The 20,227-nt window shown below is 34.7% G+C and overlaps 1 protein-coding gene across 4 annotated transcripts in view; it reads right to left on the reverse strand.

Moving 5' to 3' along the window:
* Positions 1-2,616: 2,616 nt before the first annotated feature.
* Cdh7 (cadherin 7) overlaps positions 2,617-20,227 on the reverse strand; it is a 191,422-nt gene continuing 173,811 nt past the window's right edge. For 3 of the 4 annotated variants that reach the window (XM_041648837.1, XM_041648835.1, XM_041648839.1), the window contains one exon: positions 2,617-6,277. In XM_041648837.1, the coding sequence (XP_041504771.1) occupies positions 5,763-6,277 (515 nt within the window). In that variant the 3' untranslated portion in view covers positions 2,617-5,762. The remainder of the gene's footprint in view (positions 6,278-20,227) is intronic. The other variant, XM_041648838.1, reaches the window with a different exon arrangement.

Here is a 20,227-nt window from a genome sequence, read left to right on the forward strand (position 1 = left end):
GCTGTAGTCTAGGTTGGCTGCAAAATTGCAGTTTTTCTATCTCAATATCATCAGTGTTAGGATTACATGTGCATGCCAACACATTTCAATAGATTTTTCATTATTTTTCTTAATACAGAGATACACATACTTAAAAAAATAAAAACAAACAGACAAAACTTTGCAACAATCTTAACTCCTACAGTACTCCCACATTTTTTTCTATACCAGATTCATTTATTCACTGTACACTTTATATTCATCTCTTAATCACTATGGTTTGGGAGTTGTACATTGGTTTCATCATCTGTATTTAAAATGTTCTCTTGATATTTTACTGCCAGCTAGTACTTATCCTGACTAGAATGTATATTGGAAGCTCTGCTACAAATTGAATCTGAAACCCTAGCTTTGTATTAGTCTCTCTTGCAAGAGCAAGTGTTACTAGATTTTTTTGATTAGGTCTATATTCAATAGGTTTAGTATTTCTGTATTCTATCACATGCTTTTAGATTAGTGACTCTCAATAAAGCAAAATAATCTATAGAAGGGTACCCAATTATTCTTAATGTACACTAGAATCACATTAATACTCAGTTTAAGCCACAGTGCAAGATATATTATAATATTTTTCCTATTTTCCTAAAACTATATATGTATGCAATTTTAAGACATTTGAATCTATATGTGTACAAGTGTTTATTTTTGGCTAAATGACTGAATTTTCAAGAATCTGAATTTTTCTCTTCTGGATGCCTGCATACTGAGTTCTGAGCATACCTGTTCCAAGAATCTCTAACATTTGGGCACATTTTTTTCTATAAAAATAATGAAATCATCCAAAAGTCTTAATCTCCAACCCAGTTATCACATGAGTGAGGAAAATTTGTTATTTACTTGTTATATATCAGTCTTTTATAAATGACTAAATAAACTGAGGTCAAATATTTAAAATGGTCTAATAGATTTTGAGTTGTTTTATATTAATTACACTAATTACCTGTTACAAAATGCAGAAAATGGCCTAAATTTAGTATATAACTCAAATATAATCAATCGTTTAAAAGATTTTTCACATTATTTCATAAAGCCTTAACATTTCACAGTGCTTTATCTTTTTAAAATACTTAAAGTTAACCTCATGAGAATCTTAAATGAATAATATACTCTATAACTCTGCTTAAATAATCAACCTTGTGCCTATGACTCAGATAAGTGTGCTTAGATTTCATTCCTGAAATAAGTTTATTGACACTGTATATCTGATATTAAAAAAGTCTGATAACATATCATAAAATTTAATTCATATTCCAGATATTGAGTGAAAATGAGATTATATATGAGCAAAATAAACATGACAATATACATGGTTCATCTATGCTTTCTTCATTTAGACACCAATATCTTTCTCCCAATGTAAACTGTATTTATTAAATGTATATTAAATTTGGCAAAAGGCATACCATATAACCCTATTCTGATAACATTATACTAATTTGTTTTCATTCACTTCAAACCTCTGAATGTTTCCAATCTCACACATGTATACATACTCCGATAAGTGCTTTTATCATGTAAACTTTACACTGGTAGAAGTCAGCATTGCAATTTTGAGACTATCATGAACATTGATTTCTGCTGAATGATTTTATGGGAAATTTTCTCTTTCTAATTGTTTTGCAATCACAGCATTAGATATCTTATCACATGTTTTTAAGTTCTTATCATATTTCTTTGCAAAATAAAACAATTAAATTCATTATTCAAGGGCTGTAAAACTTTTTGTATTCTTTATCATATTCAAGGTGCTATAGTTAGAGTATAAGTCTTGGTTAATTAATTTTAGTTGCCACAATGCTGTATTGACTTTCTCTGACAAAGCTTTATACATCACTTTATATATGCACCATATTTATTCTGAATACTTAAGACTACCTACTTAAGATCAAAATAAATTTCAGACTACCAGAAAGTAGATGAATATATTTTTATGTTTTTTACTTGCCTTCATCTATCTTTGACCTGAAAGAGTTAAGATGATTTAATCAACTATAATTAAATTAACTATCAATAAACTTGTAAATGGTGATTAAATAAAGCAATTAGGACAATTAAAACAGTGTGCAAGTCAACAGATGCCAGGTTAAAATTGAAATGTCATGATTAATATTTTTTGCAAGTGCTTAGATAATTTAAAACGGTTAAAACTGAATTGTTTTCCTTATACCATTTACTTACCAGCTTATTTTCAGCTTCTTCCAAGTTAACACTTGAATAGTAATGGTAACATTCTGTTGGTGTTTTCATGTCCATGTGTGAGTTATTTTACAGATGTTGCTCATTACAACTCTCCTGTTGATAAAGAACAGTTGTATGTGCCTGTTCCTTCCCAAGGTAAATATAACTGGAGTGTGTTGAGAGTTAAGGTGATTGAGAATGTTTATGGAAGGTAGAACTATTAGCTATCATTGTATATATCCCAACATTCTGGATCCAGCCTCACCTGCAGTTTGCCCCAGCAGAGCTTTATAACAAAGAAACAGGGAGCCAGGTTCACTGAGAAAAATACTGGTACACTGATCTACACCTGTCAATATTTTTCTTAATTTCATTCTTGATTTTTGTTTGTTGCTGACAAAAGTGTATTTTCTAGAATATGGTACATATTTTTATTATTATTTAAAATTACCCAAAATTAATAATTCAGAAATGGTACTTAGATGTATATCCTCAATATACATTGTAATAAATGAACTTCATTTAGATTTTAAAGAAGTTAAACTGTTCAAAGTAAAGACTATTTGGCACATGATGAATTGTTTTGTAAAAATGAATACATTTAAATAGTTAAGAAACTGATTATCATGGTAAAGTATTTTATTCTCTTTCACCACACTTATTTCCATGATTACATCTGTGTTGATGGATGTAAGTCAGTACATCTTTTATAGTCTTTATTTGATATTATCTTTATTCATAATATAGCTATAATAATGAGTTATAGCTTTATGACATAGTTCGGGATTTAGAAATCAAATTGGTCACATAATACTTTTATTCGACAGACCAGAGATTGAGAAAAACAGATTGTGATGAAGATGAGGCAACCCTATGCTATAGGATAGGACCCTGCCTCCCCAAATAAAAAGTAAACCAACAGATAAAATGCACATCAAAATCATATCAGGGGAAGTGAATTTGGAGAACGAGACACATGTTGGTTCTTGAGCTACTTCTGACTGTTTAAAGTAAAATGACATTTAACCACTAAATACTAAATATGTATTTAAATAAACTTTAGAAAACTTCTTAATTTATATAATAATTCATCTCTTCAATAAACTGGTGCAATCTCTTAGCTGTGAAGTACTATGCCAAATATAGCATATATTTTTTAGAACAAAAAGATAACAAAAATATAATAACAAATTTACCTCATTGCTGTTAAGTTTGGAGTGTCATAAAAATTCTACAGATAATAAGTACTTTTGTCCATCTTCAACAATTTCAAAACTACCACAGAATCAAATCAATATTGTGATCTATGCAAACAATTTTAAACCAGTATACAAAGTAGAACCATTATTCTTTTCTCAAGCTGGCACTAGCAGTAGATTGACAGAATTTAAGGGATAAAATCTTTCAATTTTTCAAGGTGAAAAAATCTGCATTACAATGATAATTTCCCATTGTAAAAGGCAACTATTTAGTAATATATGTAAAAATCAAAAGTCTAGACACCATTATCCCCTGCAATAACTATTTTATTTTCTCCGAGACATCAAGAAGTTTGTAGTAATTTGTTTTCTCAGCACTTGCAAATTCAGCATCTATATAATTCCAATACCACAATCTAATTTCATTGAACTAGGTAAGTATAAAATTTGTTTTAATTTTATAAAGGTTCATATATGTCTAAGAGTTATGAACAGGTCCTTTTACTCTGTGGTTAAATTTTATACAAATGCCAGTGAATATAGCAAGAAGTGTAGTAGCTCTCTAGTCATAGTACAGCATCTAAATAACTTATTCAACTAAAGGTCTCTTTGCATACAATCAAATTTATTGAATTACTGTTAATATGAAAATGAAGGCCTCTTTCACATACTCCATTTCTAATGATGGACTGCAAGGTACAGCATCCTACATAACTTCTCCTCACTTAACCAACATATTTCAGTTCTAAATTCTGCTTATCAGAAGGAGGATTTTTATAATGCAATTCATACACAGTGTTGAACTATAGGTTTCCTTACAACTCAAAATGAATTAATTTTGAAAGAAGAAAGTAAGGAAAAAAAGTAAATTCATTATTAGTTGATTATATGCACAGTAAACTAGTATTAATCTAGGAAAAATAAGTAGAAATATTATTATTTTTAAAAGTCACCTCATTTTGATACATCCATTTCAATCTTAAACACATATGATTACTTGAAATGTCTACCTTTCCTTTTGCACATATAAATCATAGAGAAATTACACATCATTCAGTCATTGGGGGACACAATGGGTTGAAGATCTAGAGTCATACATTTTAAAATATATTTAAAATCTCAATCTCAATATTTTAGTCAATGTGTTACAACAAAAGAAGCTGGGAAACAGATCCTTGAAAAGTCTTTGGAGCATATAGAATCATGATTTTGGAGGATAATTCCTGCATCAAAGAAAAACCTCAACTCTCTCAAAAGGCTTCTTGAAATATAAACACTTTACTCTCACAGTTTGAATACTCCAGTGGCTCAGAAGAAAACTTTGTACATCCTTGGAGCAATGTTTTTTCTTGAGATGTGAGTGGCAATGAGACTCAATTGCTGCACAGTTATTTCTCCATTTCCATGCTTTATTTCCTTCCTGTTGTACAAGCCAGCATGTGCTGTTGAATTTAATCCCACGAAGCAGTAAGACGATCCTGATCAGAGTGGAGGTTAGCGCTCATAAATAAACACAACACTATGTGTCAAGTAAAAAATATATTCCCCTGTACAAATCAGAAGAGAAAATAAAAATTAAAGAACAGATAGCAACTATTGTTTAAAATCATACCTACATGAACAATTAAAATACACTTGAAACTTGAAGAATTATCTATCTTTTTCTTATTGGGAACACTTCTTATAATTTATTGGCAAGCAGTGATTTGTGTTGCCTTAAATAAAATTTTGTTGGCTTTTATTGAGAATTTCATTTAGGAAAGTTATTATGAGGATTTTAATATTGCTCAATGAAACAAAATATTTCTGTGCACAAACAACAATAAAATTGTTTCGAACTCTATCATAAGTCTAAAAGCTTCAGTAGAAGTAAAATTATCCAATGTTTTGATAAGCAAGTAGTTGGAGTATTTTTTGATGGCACACCATGCTCTAATCATGTCAGAGAGTGTACCATAAATGTATATGCACAAAAGCATTGGTTTTCTGATAAAACAGGACATATCTGGCAAGTTAGGTGCCTTTGCAAGTATGAGAGTTGCTATCTATTCACAAATCATTGAGTACGTCTTTTTATCAAATAATAATAATAATAATAATAATAATAATAATAATAAACAACTTCAAATTTCCAGAGTTTGTGGTTGGTGAAATCCTTTTGATAATCTAGTGAAGGGTTCACCAAGGCAGAAACCTTAATTGATAAAATTGGAGACATATTTACAACTTCTTTTGTACAACGAATGAATGTTCTTGTTCACTATATGTAATACTTCCGCCTTTTCCTTCTCTTTTAAACATTTTTTTCTTTTTTTTCTTTTTTCTGCTGGGTTTTTGTTCAGTACATTACAAATTTACTGTCCAAGGCGATGAGTACAAATTCTCTTGGCCATTTCCATACATGTCAGCCAGTCGTTTAAAGCGGGGTCCCCAGTCACTTAGGTAGTCATAATTCTGATCAGAGTTTGAACTGATGGAATCTAAAGAACTGAGAGATTCAGCAATCGAGCCATTTCCTTCAAATGCATAGGTCTGCAGAGAGTCATATGGAGGAGCTCCTGGATCCACGTCAGCCTCTTTCAGTCTTTCCCAAATAAATTCTCTAAAAATGACGTTATCTGGAATGCTTTTTAAAGTCGGTCGACTCAAAAACTGAATTTCAGGAGTCACATCTCTGCGGGTTTTGCTGTCTCGTATGACGTTGAGGTTTCTCAGCGCCATCATGTCAAAGGCTTCAGTATCTTCTTCTCCCCCACCTTCATCATCATATCTGACGATGTTTTCTCTAATATCCCTTTCTTCGTCAAAAATGAGAGATTCTTTTTTTCGTCTTCTCATAGTAACGATGAGGAGGATCAGCACTGAAATGTGACAAGGCAGAGAGAAAATGTCAGCAAGTGGAGAACTATCCCCTAGTAGGGAAATGGGCTGGTGTCCCTGTTTCACAGGAAATCAATCTACAAATGTGCTAAAACTACAAAGAATTGCCATAAAATGGAATGCTTTTAGACATCAAAATTTTTTCCACACCTGTTCACTAGTGATGTCTTGCTTTAACCTCCAAAATATTTGATAGAACAAGTTAAAGGGCCAATCGGAATAAATATAATGCTTTCAAAGCTATGCCACACAAAGGGAGGTTTTTTTTTGTAAAGGAAAAGAGTCATTTATAAATGTTTTCTTTGTCTAGATTAGCATGTACAATGCCAGATGGTAATGGATTACAGAATATGACCAGTTTCTTTGAATAAATGCCTGGTCCTTGTTATGAAATTCAGCGCTTTAATGAAATCCAACATGCCATGCTATCTAGAAAGATTTAAAACTTCTAAAGTAAAGTAAGTTCCACTTTCAAGTGTAAAATAATGAATTTGGGCTCTGTATTACAAATAAAGACAAAAATGCAGACGTGAGGCTTTCAGCAATGGACTTAAGAAACTAGTTTAACATCACTGACTTTTCTTCTACATAAAAATACAAGCAAATGTTGAAATATACAGTTTCTCTGAAAAGAAAAAGAGAGCAATAACATAGCCTTTAGTATAACAGAGTTTAAATGCATTCTCCATTGTGAATATAAACAAACTGATGGAGGCTTCACTAACTACATTGATCCCAAGACTGAGAACAGATTACCTCTCATGGCTGACAGACTTGAGATAAAATGTGGTAAAAGGACTGTTTTTGCATTTTGTTATGTGTGTGTGTTTGTTTAAAACACAAAAGTGTAAACAGTCTTTTTTAGTAAAGAATATTTATTTTTATTTTGTGGGTGTGGAAACTTTTCGTGCATACATTCCTGTATACCTTGTATGTGCCTGTCTTCTTTGAAGACTAGATCAGGGCATTCGATTCCCTGGAATTGGAGTTACAGAATGCATTAAATGACCATGTGGGTTGTGGAAATCAAAGCCATATTCCTTGTAAGTCATCCAGTATTTTTAACCACTGAGCCATCTCTCCAGCCCCCCCCCCCCCAAAAAAAAGGTGAAGTGTTTTTAATTATCTGCTGAAATCCAAAATGTTTTTAGTAATTTTTACTGCTTTGGCTTGAATTTTTTGGAAGTTACAGAAGGCAGAAAATAAACACATCAATATATTATTGTTTGAGTATTATTATTTTCAACCTATTTTAAAATGTGTAAGTGGAGGGAAAAGGAGAAAGATGGGGAGAAAGAGAGAGCAAGAGAGATAGAGAGAGGGAGAGAGAGAGAAAAAAATGGATGTGAGCATGCGACAGTGCACTTGTAGAAGGAAGAGGATGGTGTCAGGTGTGGATCCTCACTATTTCTTTTTTTGAGATATATTTCATTTATTTACTCCTGCATAATAAAGATTAATTAGCCTACAAACATGTGGGCACTTTCTTGTCTCCATGTTTCACATCACTATAGGAGTGTTGGGATTACAGACATGCTCTATCATGCTTGGAATTCACACTCAAGTCCTCACATTGCGCAGAAGCATGTTACCCTCTGAGCTTGATTTCCAGCACTCAACATATTTTTTTTTAAAGCAGATTAATGGGCAAGAGAGTGTAGCACAAGACTTATCCAGCATGTGTCTGAGGTCTAACACTACAAAACATAAAGAACAAATAAGGGACTTAAACTAATTATAAAGATCTTTGCTTTTAAGAATGTCTGAAAAGAAATAGAATAGATTTCATGAGTGCACTGAAAGCTTGTGAGGATGAGAACATGAATAATCAAGTTGAGTAGACAGGAAAGAGGAAGTGAAGCTAGGGAGTAGTGCAACATGAAAAACAAAAGCATGAGGAACTGAGAGAAAAATAGTAGTAGCTGTGTAAAAAGACAAGCCTGGAAGATTGTAAACAATATAACTATGGGAGATAGACAGGTGAAATGTATAATCTCAGTGAACAGCACTCTATCCAAAAAAATAAGACCCTGTTTTCCATGACTGACAGTGGCTCAAAAAATAAGAAGTACTTGAGGAAGACATTCCAATGTAATCTTCAGGCTTCCACACACATAACATAAGTAAGCACACATACAAGCACATTCAAATACACTATAATTGCACAGATACACACTCTCAATTAAAGAAAGTACCATGCATAGATGACAATTCACAACCAGTACTATCAAACTATCAGTGCATAGATCCAAGACCTAAAGGGAGAGCCTACTTCCTCAAGTTTCTAAGAAAATATCATCAGCTATTCTCTAATGTGTAAATTTACACCCACATAAAAAGATAGTTCACATGACACATGATCATATTTTATTTTACAGCTGATGGAGACAATTTCAAAAATTCACATCTGAGCAGAAGAAAAGAAAATAAGTTGACTGTAGGAGTCCAATCCCAAAGAATATATCTGCACCACTCTCAGGGAAAAATGTAAGAGAGAGTGCAAATATTGTAAGAGCCAGAGGTCCAAAACACCTGTTAATAGAGTGGGCTTCTTAGAAACAACAGATAATATGCACCACTGAACTGTTAGCAATATGACAGTCTAAATACGACAAGTATCAAGACAAAGGAAGTTGATATGATATGGGAAATTCTATATGCTTCCACCTCCGATAAAGAACTGTAGACAGCAGTGATGACTGTGAGAGGGAGAATCAGTCGCCTCCAGGAAGGAGCTCACACATAGGTTACCAAATTTCAAGAGGTCACCTCTGAACATATGCACATGTGAGTAAGCTTACAGGACTCGGTAGGTTTTATATCCATATGTACATATGCATATAACAATAATAAAAATAATATAAATTTGGAGAGAAGAGGCAGAGGTTGGAGGGAAGATAGAAAGATTGAGAGTTCTTGTCTGAAACGTTCAAAAATAAAACTATTATAAAAGAAACCTAATTATTTAAAATATATAGATCATCTCCACTTTAGTATTTTATGATGATTTCCTCAGAATGAAATCAAGGACAGCAACAACAGCCTAACGGGAATTCTTACAGAGAAAACAAAAGGATAACATATCTATTAGAAAGCTAATTCTGAGAAAGAAGAGTATGATGATAAGTGAACAGGAGACAGCAAGAGGACATAACAAATTGAGAACAAATGGCAATAAGAATTTCCATGAATACATAAACTTAAGTGAGCAAAAGTAAAGAAACAAGTGCTATGGAACAGATAAATTTTCTTTATATTTAAATCATTGACTAAGTAAACAAAATATTTCAAAATTATCAGCCTTTTATAAAATTGATATCATATTTTATACAAAAGAATCATATTCTTACATTTGCTAAAAAGTACTTGTTATGTCATGTTAAAATGCATTTTATTCCACTATTAATCCTGCTGTTGTAACTCACGTTTTCAATAGATATGAAACCCTATATCAGCTATTTTGGATCAGCTTCTGGCAAGATATGAATATGGAGTATTTCAGTATTGCTTGAAGATAAAAAAAATACTACTTCTTTTGGGAGGTTGTATGATTTAATGTTTCAATGTCTAGGGAGAGAATTAATTTTTAGTTATCTTTAACTTACATTATTATTCTGTAGATGCCTGTTTGTTTTCAATGAGAGAAATAAAGGAAGTAAATCTAGATGTTAAGGGAGGTTGAGAAGAACCGGGAGGAGTAGAAGTGAGGGACACTATAGCCAAGATATATTTTGTGAGAAATAAAAAGATTTTCAATGAAAGGGAAAAAAGTTTGAGCAGTTTCCAAAATTTAAGAGCAGAAAGATGGACCTTTGAGAAAATCCAATGTAGCACCATGGGAACAAATGAATAAAGTAAAGAACTATTAAAGTAAGAATGAGGTCTACAGGTAGGCCCTGTGGGTCTGGGCAAGAGTCTAGAACAACATAGGTACTAGGCCTCAGCCAGGACCTCTGTGGATCTGGGACCTCTGAGATAGTAAGCAGGAACCAGAGATCTCTGAGTGTCAAGACTTGAGTCTGGGACTTCTGATGGGTAATCTTGAGTCAGGATCTCTGTGGGTCTGGGCATTGGTCTTGGACATCAAAGGGAGTAGACAGAAACCAGAAACCTTTGTAGGTTAGGGCATGAGTCTGAGACCTCCAAGAGAGTAGGCCTGAGCCAGGTCCTCTGTGGTTCTAAGCACATATGAGTCTGAGACCTTTGAGGGAGTAGATCTGAACCAGAGACTAACACAAAAGCCAGAGATCTTTGCAGGAGCAGAACCAGACAAGTGACATTTACAGAAAGAGGTCTGAGCCAACAACTTAGGCTAGAGCAGGCCTGAGACAGCAAACTCCAAAGGAGTACAGCAAAGCCTAGAAGAACTGAGCAACAAAAAGGGTAACCAGAACCATGGCACTGAATGTACCACAAGGTACAACCATATGAGCCTTGGATTTACTGGTACCTAGAGAATTAATCAACAGAATCACAGACAGCCCAAACCACACCAATTAGAGGAAAAGATGAGTAGACAAGGTAATAACACGGGCAACACCACCAAAAAGAGCAACAGAACATGAGCAAAATCTAGAGATCCTACAATAGCAAGACTTAATCAACCAAATATAGATGAAGCAGAATAAAATGACCTAAAAAATAACTTAAGAAGAATGTTTGAAACTCTTAAAGAGGCAATGAGAAATTTTCCCAAAAAAATAGAGGAAAAAAATTTGATGCCATCAGTAAATCCCCCCCCCCAAAAAAAAACCAAGAAAAAGCAATCAAACATATGAAAGAAATAGTCAACACCTGAAAACTGAAATAGAGACCATAAAGAAAACACAAGCCGAGGGAATTATAGAAGCAGAAATCAAGAGAAAATGATCAGAAACTGCAAATGCAAGCATTAACAGCAGAATACAAGAGATGGAAAAAAATCTTAAGTGCTGAAGATATAATAGAGGGAATAGACTCATTTGTCAAATAAAACATTAAATTTTTAAAAGGCTTAAACCAAAATATCCAGGAAATATAGATAAGAGAAGACCATACCTAAGAATAATAGGTATAGAAGAAGAGTAGAAGTTCAACTCAAAAGCACAGAAAATATATTTAACAAAATCATAGAAGAAAACTTTCCCAACTTAAAGAAAGATATGCCTATGAAGATACAAGAGGCTTACAGAACAACAAATAAACTTTATCCAAAAATGTCCCCTAGCCACATGGTAATCAATATACTAAACATATAGAATAAAGAAAGAATATTAAGAGTTGCAAAGGAAAAAGAAAAATAACATATAAAGGCAGACCTATCAGAATTACACCTGACTTCTCATTGGAGACAATGAAAGCCAGAAGGTCATGGTCAAGCATTACAGACATTGAGACCAGAGATGACAGCCCAGACTATTATACCCAGCAAAACTTTCAATCTCCATAGAAGGACAAAACAAGATATTCCATGACAAAACCAGATTTAACCAATATCTAGCCACAAACCCACCACTACACAAAATACTAGAAGAAAAATTTCAACCCAAGGAAGTTGGCTATATCAACAGAAGCACAGACAATTGATATTCTCATATCAGCACATCTCAAAGAAGGGAAAAACTCACAAATTAACATTAACCAACAATGAAAACTAAATTAACAGGAAATAGCAATCACTCGTCATTAATCTTAATATAAATGGACTCAATTCACCTATAAAAAGACAGAGGCAAACATATTGGATACAAAAACAGAATCCATCCTTTTTCTGCATACAAGAAACACACCTGAATCTTAAAGACAGACATCATCTCAGAGGAAAGGGTTGGGAATAAATTTTCCAATCAATTGTACCTAAGAAACAAGCTGGTGTAGATATCTTAGTATCTAACAAAATAGACTTCAAACTAAAATCAATCAAAAGAGACAAAGAAGGACATTTCATATTAGTCACAGGAAAAATCCATCAAGAGGAAATCTCAGTTTTGAACATCTATGCCCCAGGGCACCCTCATATGTAAAACAAAGACTTCTAAAGCTTAAATCATACATTAAACCCCACACAGTAGTAGTAGGATACTTCAGCGCTCCACTCTCACCTCTAGACAGATCAGTTAGACAAAAAAAAAAAAAAAAAAGAACAAAGAAATAAGGGAACTAACAGAGGTTATGACTCAAATGGACTTAACTTATATCTATAGAATAGTCCATCCAAATATAAAATAATATACCTTCTTCTCATAACCTCATGGAACCTTCTCAAAAATTGACTACATACTTGGCAATAAAACAAACCCTAATGGATACAAAAAATGGAATAACCTCATGGATCTTACTGGATCACCATGGCTTAAAACTAGTGTGTAGCCATTTCTCAGAAAATTAGGAAACAGCATGCCTCAAGACCCAGCAATATAACTTTTGGGTATATATCAAAAGGATATGTTCATAGCAGCATTTTTTGTCATAGCCAGAACATGGAAACAACATAAATGCCCCTTGATTGAAGAATGGATAAGGAAAATGTGATACATTTACACAATAAAGTAGTACACAGCAGAAAAAAATAATGATATCTTGAATTTTGCAGGACAAAGGATGAATCTGGAAAACACCTTTTGAGTGAAGTAACCCATACCCAGAAAGACAATTATCATATTACTCACACATAAGTGGTTTATAAACAGAAAAGCAAATAAAACCAGTCTACAAATCACAATCCAGAGAACCTATACAAAAATGAGGACCCCAAGAGAGACATACATAGATTTAATTGACATGGAAAGCAGAAAAAGACAAGATCTCCTGAAAGCATGGGAACCTTGGGGAGGGTTGAATAGGAGAGGAGAGGCATGGAGGGGAGCAGAGAAAAATGTAGGGCAAAATAAAAATCAATAAATTTTTTTAAAAAAGAGATTGAGGTCTAATTCCTTATGTAAGGTAAAATAGAAACAAAGCTGACATAGAAAAACAAGAAAATTAGAAACTAGGTGAAGAAAAGACCAGGCTGTAGGAATATGTTTCAAGATTTGATAGTTCTATTGGGATTTCTCATTTCAGCTATTCAGTAGGAGTTGGAGTATATATACTGAGAGCTGATGTAAAATTATACTAATTAGGATTTTGCAAAAACCATGAAAAACAGATCATTGTTATCATGTCTCAAGACATTTAAAGGTTTAATTACAACTAAAATTCATCTTTCTTTAGTGAAAATGAGTATCCCAAGACACTTTTTATTTAAATGTGATCATTACAATGATTTTATTTGAATCTAAATTAAGACAGAGCAAAACTGTTCAAACTATAATGAATACTTTATACACAAGTACAATTTGTGTGCTATATTTTGTACCAAAATATATTATTGACATTAATATATGTAATATCAAGTGTGTTTTCCCAAGGTCAGAAGTAACTGGAGTATACCATATATATTAAACATCCTGAATTAAGTCACGATCTAGAAACTCACCTCATGAAACAGATAACATTCATGCTTTTATTGTGGTAGCCACTAAGCTAGAGATATTTAATCACTTCCCAGCAGCATCTTGGTATTTCATGTTAGAAGTTATATTTTGATGAACAGATTTTCAAGACTATTTAGAGGAAGCTTGTTTCCTCCCTTCTGCTGCTTCTGATAGGTTTCTGAGTCTAATCTGTATTTGTCTTTTGACTTTGTACCTACTTCCCTAATCTTTTGTTTGTTCTAAGAAAAGGGGCATATCCTATAGTCAGATTGATGACTACCTTAAATTTCACCAAAGAGTTAGAACCTTCATCCAGCAATTGATGGAAACAGAAGCAGAGATCCACAGTGGAGCTTCCAAAGTCCAGCTAAAAAGTGGGAGGAGTGAGAACATGTGCAAAGAGATAAAGACCATGATGGGGACACCCACAGAAACAGTTTACCTGAGCTCGTGGAAGCCCACCACTTCCAAACTTGTCCCTCTGAATCTCAGTGACAGTTGTATATCAGGGGAAGACTGATGAGCAACTGACAGTGGCACCAGGATTTATCCCTACTGCTTGAACTGGCTTTCTGGAATCCTTTCTTTTTGGATGGATACCTTGCTTGGTTTAGACATAGTAGGGATAGTCTTTGTCCTTCCTCAAAGCAATGTGTCTTACTCTCTCTTAGGAATGGGTGGGGTGGAGTGGGGAATGGGAAGAGGGGAGGGAGTGGGAACTGGAATGGTATGTAAAATGAAAAAAGAGCCGGGCGGTGGTGGCACACGCCTTTAATCCCAGCACTTGGGAGGCAGAGGCAGGTGGATCTCTGTGAGTTCGAGGCCAGCCTGGTCTACAAGAGCTAGTTCCAGGACAGGAACCAAAGCCACAGAGAAACCCTGTCTCGAAAAAACCAAGAAAAAAAATGAAAAAAGATAGTTTTCTTTAAAAAATAAAATAAAATAAGAGGCAGGCAGATCTCTGTGTGTTTGAGGCCAAGCTATTTCCAGTACTCCAAGGTTACAGAGAAACCCTGTCTTAAATACTCCCCCACAAAAAATAAATAAAGTAAAATAAAGTTAAAAAAAGAAAAAGGGCATTAATAAAAATAGTTGCCTTGAAAACAGTTTATGAGCATTAAATCACATAATGTTTAAAAAGGCAAAGTACTTGGGTCAATGCCAAGGTCATTGCATTAACTTATGAAAACAAACCATTTCTCCTTTCTCTTTTCTGTTTCCTTTAAGTAGGAACATATTTGCTCTCATAAAATAGCAACTGAGATACTGTACATTTTCTCAGGTGTTAATGATAGTTATGTATTATAGATCATGAGAAATAGTACAGTTTTTACATGTCTTCTGCTTTCATCCACATTCTCAATGACTTAGTAAACATTTTTGCACATTAGTAAAATTCTGACTCTATTTAAAGACCCAGACCAAGAAAACATTTTCCAGTTGACCAGAATCATAAGCAGCCTCAGCAAAAGAAGGCTAAAACTAGTTTATATTTCTAAGGTTGTAGAAGCATAATGAAATGATAAATGACAGCTGAATGTCAAACTGCCCACTTTAGAAATGTTGGAATTTTAGCTAGAATGATGAGTTTCTATAAGCAGCCTCTTATGCCAAGGCTTATGGAGTATGACACTCTGTGTGAAGAGCAAAGAGCAGGAAGGGAGACTACATCACTTCAAACACTTGAAATTATGGTCCAAGTACAGAAACAAATAGAACCTAGTAGAGTAAACATAGCAGAAGATTCAGTAAGAAAATTTAGGTATTCTTGGGCAAAGTAAGGTATCTAACTGTAATATTCCCAAAATATTCATGCAATTGTCAATGATGAGAAATACTTTAAATAAAAGCAGGTAATTTTTTCTGAGTTTCTGAAAGATCTACTTCATTAATGACTTAATGTATCAGTTGTACATAGTTTTTTTTTTAAAATGATTTATTCAGAAAAAAACTTCATTTGATAAAATAGGAATTTAACTATTATAATACATAGAACATAACTGGTACTGCTCTTAGTTATAGGCATAATTTTTCTTTTTAAAAATACTAGAATTCTTTCAATATATCAGCTAAACTTTTCTACGTGAGGAAAAATTAAAGTGGTTGTTTGACTTCCATATGATCAAATCTGAAGTCGAATGTTGTGATTTCATTCATGATGTACTCAGTTTTAATATAAGAAACCTCATATTCTGAGTTTGGGGGTATTTCTTTTATTTAGAGTATTGAGGTGTAAATATGATTCCAACAGAGAGGTGAGGGCAAGCAAAAGAAAAAAATACTCAAAGACTGAAAAAATATAAATAGAGGTGGAGACTGACATGTCTCTATTTCCACATCATAAAATTTAAGCTTGAGGAAGAAAAGCTGGTAAGTTATTGGCAAGATAACTTTCCTTGCTTTTTTATCAAGAAGCAGCAACTGACCAGGCAGTGGTGCTTTAATCTCAGCACTCAGGAGGCAGAGGAGGTGAATTTCTATGAGTTTGAGTCCAATCTGGTCTACAAGAGCTACAGAGAAGTAACTGGAGTATGGAGAGATAGCTTCATGGTTCAGCATAATTGCTGCTCTTCTGGTGCTCCTATGTTCAATTCTGAGAACCCAAATGAAGTCTCACAACCACAATTTAAGGGGATCTAGTATGTGGGAGTGTCATATCAATCTGTTGATTTCATTGGTTAATTAATAAAGAAACTGCTTGGCCTGATAGGTTAAACATAGGTGGGTGGAGTAAACAGAACAGAATGCTAGGAAGAAGGGAAGTTAGGCAGACACCATGCCTCTCCTCTCTGGGTCAGAGGTGATGAAGCTCCAGCCCAAGATGGATGTACACTAGAATCTTTCCCCGTAAGACACCACTTCGTGGTGCTACACAGATTACTAAATATGGGTTAAGCAAGATATAAAGGTTAGACAAGAAGAGGCTAGATATAATGGGCCAGGCAGTGTTTAAATGAATATAGTTTGTGTGTTGTTATTTCGGGGCATAAGCTAGCCAGGCGGCTGGGAGCCGAGTGGCAGGAACTCAGCCCACAGCTCCTTCTACAGATCTGATGCACTTTCCTAACCTCTGTATGCACATATTCATGTAGACAAAACAGCCATATGCATAAAATAAAAATAATCATATATTTTAAAATGTATTGCTATAAAAAGTAATGAGAAAGCAGATGCACTAAATCTGATAGAAGAGAAAGTGTGAAATGACCTAAAATTCATTGGTACAGGCAATGAATTTCTGAACAGAACACCAATAAGACAAGATAGGCATTAAGATAAACAATTGATAAATGGAATATCATGAAACTGAAAAGCTTATATAAAGTAAATGACAGCATCAATTGGACAAAGAAACAGTTTACAGAATTGGAAATGATTCTTAGCAACTCCACATATGATAGAGCACTAATATACAAATATAAAAACAACTTGGAAACTAGATATTAACAAAAAACAAATAATCCAATGAAAAATAGGGTAGAGATCTAAACACAGAATTCTCAATAGAAGAATATCAAAAGTTTGAAAGACACTTCAAGAAATGCTCAACATCCTCAGCCTTTAGGGAGATGAAAATCAAAACTAGTTTTGGATTCCATCTTATATGTGTCAGAACAGGTAAGATCAATAAAATAAGACCTAGCTCATGCGGGTGAAGATGTGGAACAAGAGAAACAATTTTCTATTCCTGGTGGGAGGGAAATCTTGTACAAACTCTATGGAAATCAATATAATATCTTCTCTAAAAGTATAAAATTTATCTATTTCAAGGCCTTGTTATACCATTCTTGGGTTTATACCCAAACATATTCCATCCAACCACAAAGACACTTGCTCAACAATGTTAATTGCAGCTTTATTTATAAAAGCAAGAAATTAGAAAAAACAAAAAATATCATAAAGAAAATGTGTTGTATTTACATAATAAAGTATTATTTCGCTTTATAAAAAATGAACACCATGAAAATTGCAGGCAAATGAATGGAACTAGAAAAAAAAATTATACTGAGTGAGGTGACACAGACTCAGAAAGACAAATTTGTTATGCAGTCACATAAAAGGAGATGTTAATCACTGAGTTAATAAAAAAAAACAATCTATAGACCCAGGGAGGTTAGGCAAAGAGAGGATGGTTAGAGGGGATACAGAATCTCCCTGAGTGAGGGAAATAGAATAGATTTTACAAGCAGAAGAGAGGCAAGTGAAAATCGGGGGGGGGGGGGTGACATAAGGGATGGTGGAGTTAAGGAACAGAGTGTAGAATGATACCCAACATTGGGGGAAAGCATTTGAGGGTGTTGTGTTGAAACCACATGCAGTGGGAAACTACTACAAAATATTTTAGTACTTTTATGAGATCCTGACTGGGAGAAGTGGCCCTCTGACTCTTTTGCCTGCTCTTGGGACTCTTTTTCTATTGTTGGGTTGCCATGTTCAACTTTGATGTGATAATTTTTGCTTTGTCTTATGATGTATTATGTTGTTACATTTTGTTATTTCTTAGATGTAGGGTTAAGCCAGCCCCTTAGGGGCGGGTTTGCCTTGGGCAAATGTTGACTAATAAATCGGGCGTGCGGAGCCTGCGTGGCCCCTTTTCCTGCTTCCTGTGCTACGCGGAAACCTCTGTTCTGTAAGTTTATTTAATCATTAAAGCTGTACATATTCTTTACTATCTGCCGGCATTTATTTATGCCGCTACATTTGGCGCTCCGTGAGGCTTTGTGGATACCTGCCCCAAATTGGAGACTCCTGGGGGTGACCGCTCCCAGTGGCACCCCCCCCCCCCGGAGGTCTCCCTTGGCGTGCAGACTGTACCCTTTTAGCACTGCGACTTGTGGGTCCGACTAAGGCTGTGGAAGCAGTTGAGATTCTGAGTGACTTGATTTTTTCCTGGAGCCTGCTAGAAAGTCAAATGGGATGGGAGAATTAGCACTCCCCGGTGGTTTGAAATCAGCCAAGTCTGTGCGCCCCGCCATGCCCGACAGTGGTACAAGCGCCTCTGTAATAGCATGATCAGCTTCTTTTCCCCTCCCACCTCCGCCAGCACTTGGGTCACGTGACGGCGGCCCTGGGAGCTGGCTCAAGCACGCAGGCATCCCTTTGATTTGTTCATTTTGGTGGCTTTCTCTCTGTTCCCTTTCTGGCCCAATTGCTATTTATCAGCCTGGTGTCTGCTCCAATTTTTGTTTTTGAGTCATTTATTTCAGACTTAGGCGACATGGACTCAAGTGGACCCTTTAGCCACCACTGGCAGGAACCAGTCATTGAAGGTAAAATAATTTTTTTTCTTTTATAAATAAAATGTCTGAGAATGTGACTGTTTTAGATTTTAACAGCTTTTTGAGTGCACCATGTGGGAGATTTTACAAGAGGTGTCTATCATACCACATCTATGGTTATTTCTGGGATTTGTAGTTTTCCTTGGCACTATACGGTTTGACAATAGAAATATGATAAAGTCTCCTAAGGCAGAGGTTGAACATTTAAAAACTATTGAGAATGACAACAATCTTCTCAAGAATTAGTTTGAAGTTCTCCAGGAAGAGATCAGATTTTTGTTTAATATGACTCGATTAACTGAGAAAAATTTAGAAAAGTTACAGGCTGATGTTAAGGAGAAATTCATTACTATCGAAGAAGGAACAGATGATTTGGAGCATAAGTTCCAGCAGTCCATTTCTGAAGGAACTGAAACATTAACTGAGATAATCAAAACTGCTGAATGTGACAATCGAATTTTGTCTAAAGCTTATGACAGATTGACAGAAAGATTCTCAATACAAGAAGGCACAGTTTATGCAATAAAAATTATGTCCAAAGATGACAAGTTATCTCTAGCGGACAAACTTCATACTTTAGAATCCTCAATGAAGGCTTTGGAACATAATTCTGGACAGGAGATTCAGACATTGCAGAAGGCAATGGTGAATAGGATTAAAAAGATTGAGGAACTTCTAAATTCTGATGAAGAAGAGCAAAGTGTAGAAAGGCAAATTTTAACTACATTTGTGGGTAAATCCCTCCGGGACAATTTCCACAAAGCTCTACCTACAGCTCTACCTGCCTTTCCAGTAATAACAACAGAGAAGGTGATTGGTTCCAGAAACCCTAAGGTCATCAAGGAAGATACATGGGAGCCTGTCCGTATGAATGTTCTCAAAGAAATTAAACAGGCTGTCATGACTTTTTGGGATGCATGCCTCTTTTGTTAAAGAGATGCTAAAATCTTAGGCCACAACAAGCAGAGCAACCCCCTCAGACTGGCTCCAGCTGAGCTCCGTGGTCTTTGAGAGTGGACCGCAATTGAAATGGAAATGCTTATTCAGGCAAGAGGCTAGACTTTTAGAACATCAGGAAAAGGTGAAGGGAATTGACATTTCCCTAGATAAAATTCTAGGTGAAGGGCTCTTTTCTGACCCTCAGGAACAAGCTAATTTGGATGAAAACACACTCTCCATGTGTACTACAGCAGCCTTA

The sequence above is a fragment of the Microtus oregoni genome, unplaced genomic scaffold (assembly GCF_018167655.1).
Source record: "Microtus oregoni isolate MIOR12 unplaced genomic scaffold, Mior012 000003F_ref0000135, whole genome shotgun sequence".
Taxonomy (NCBI): Eukaryota; Metazoa; Chordata; class Mammalia; order Rodentia; family Cricetidae; genus Microtus; species Microtus oregoni.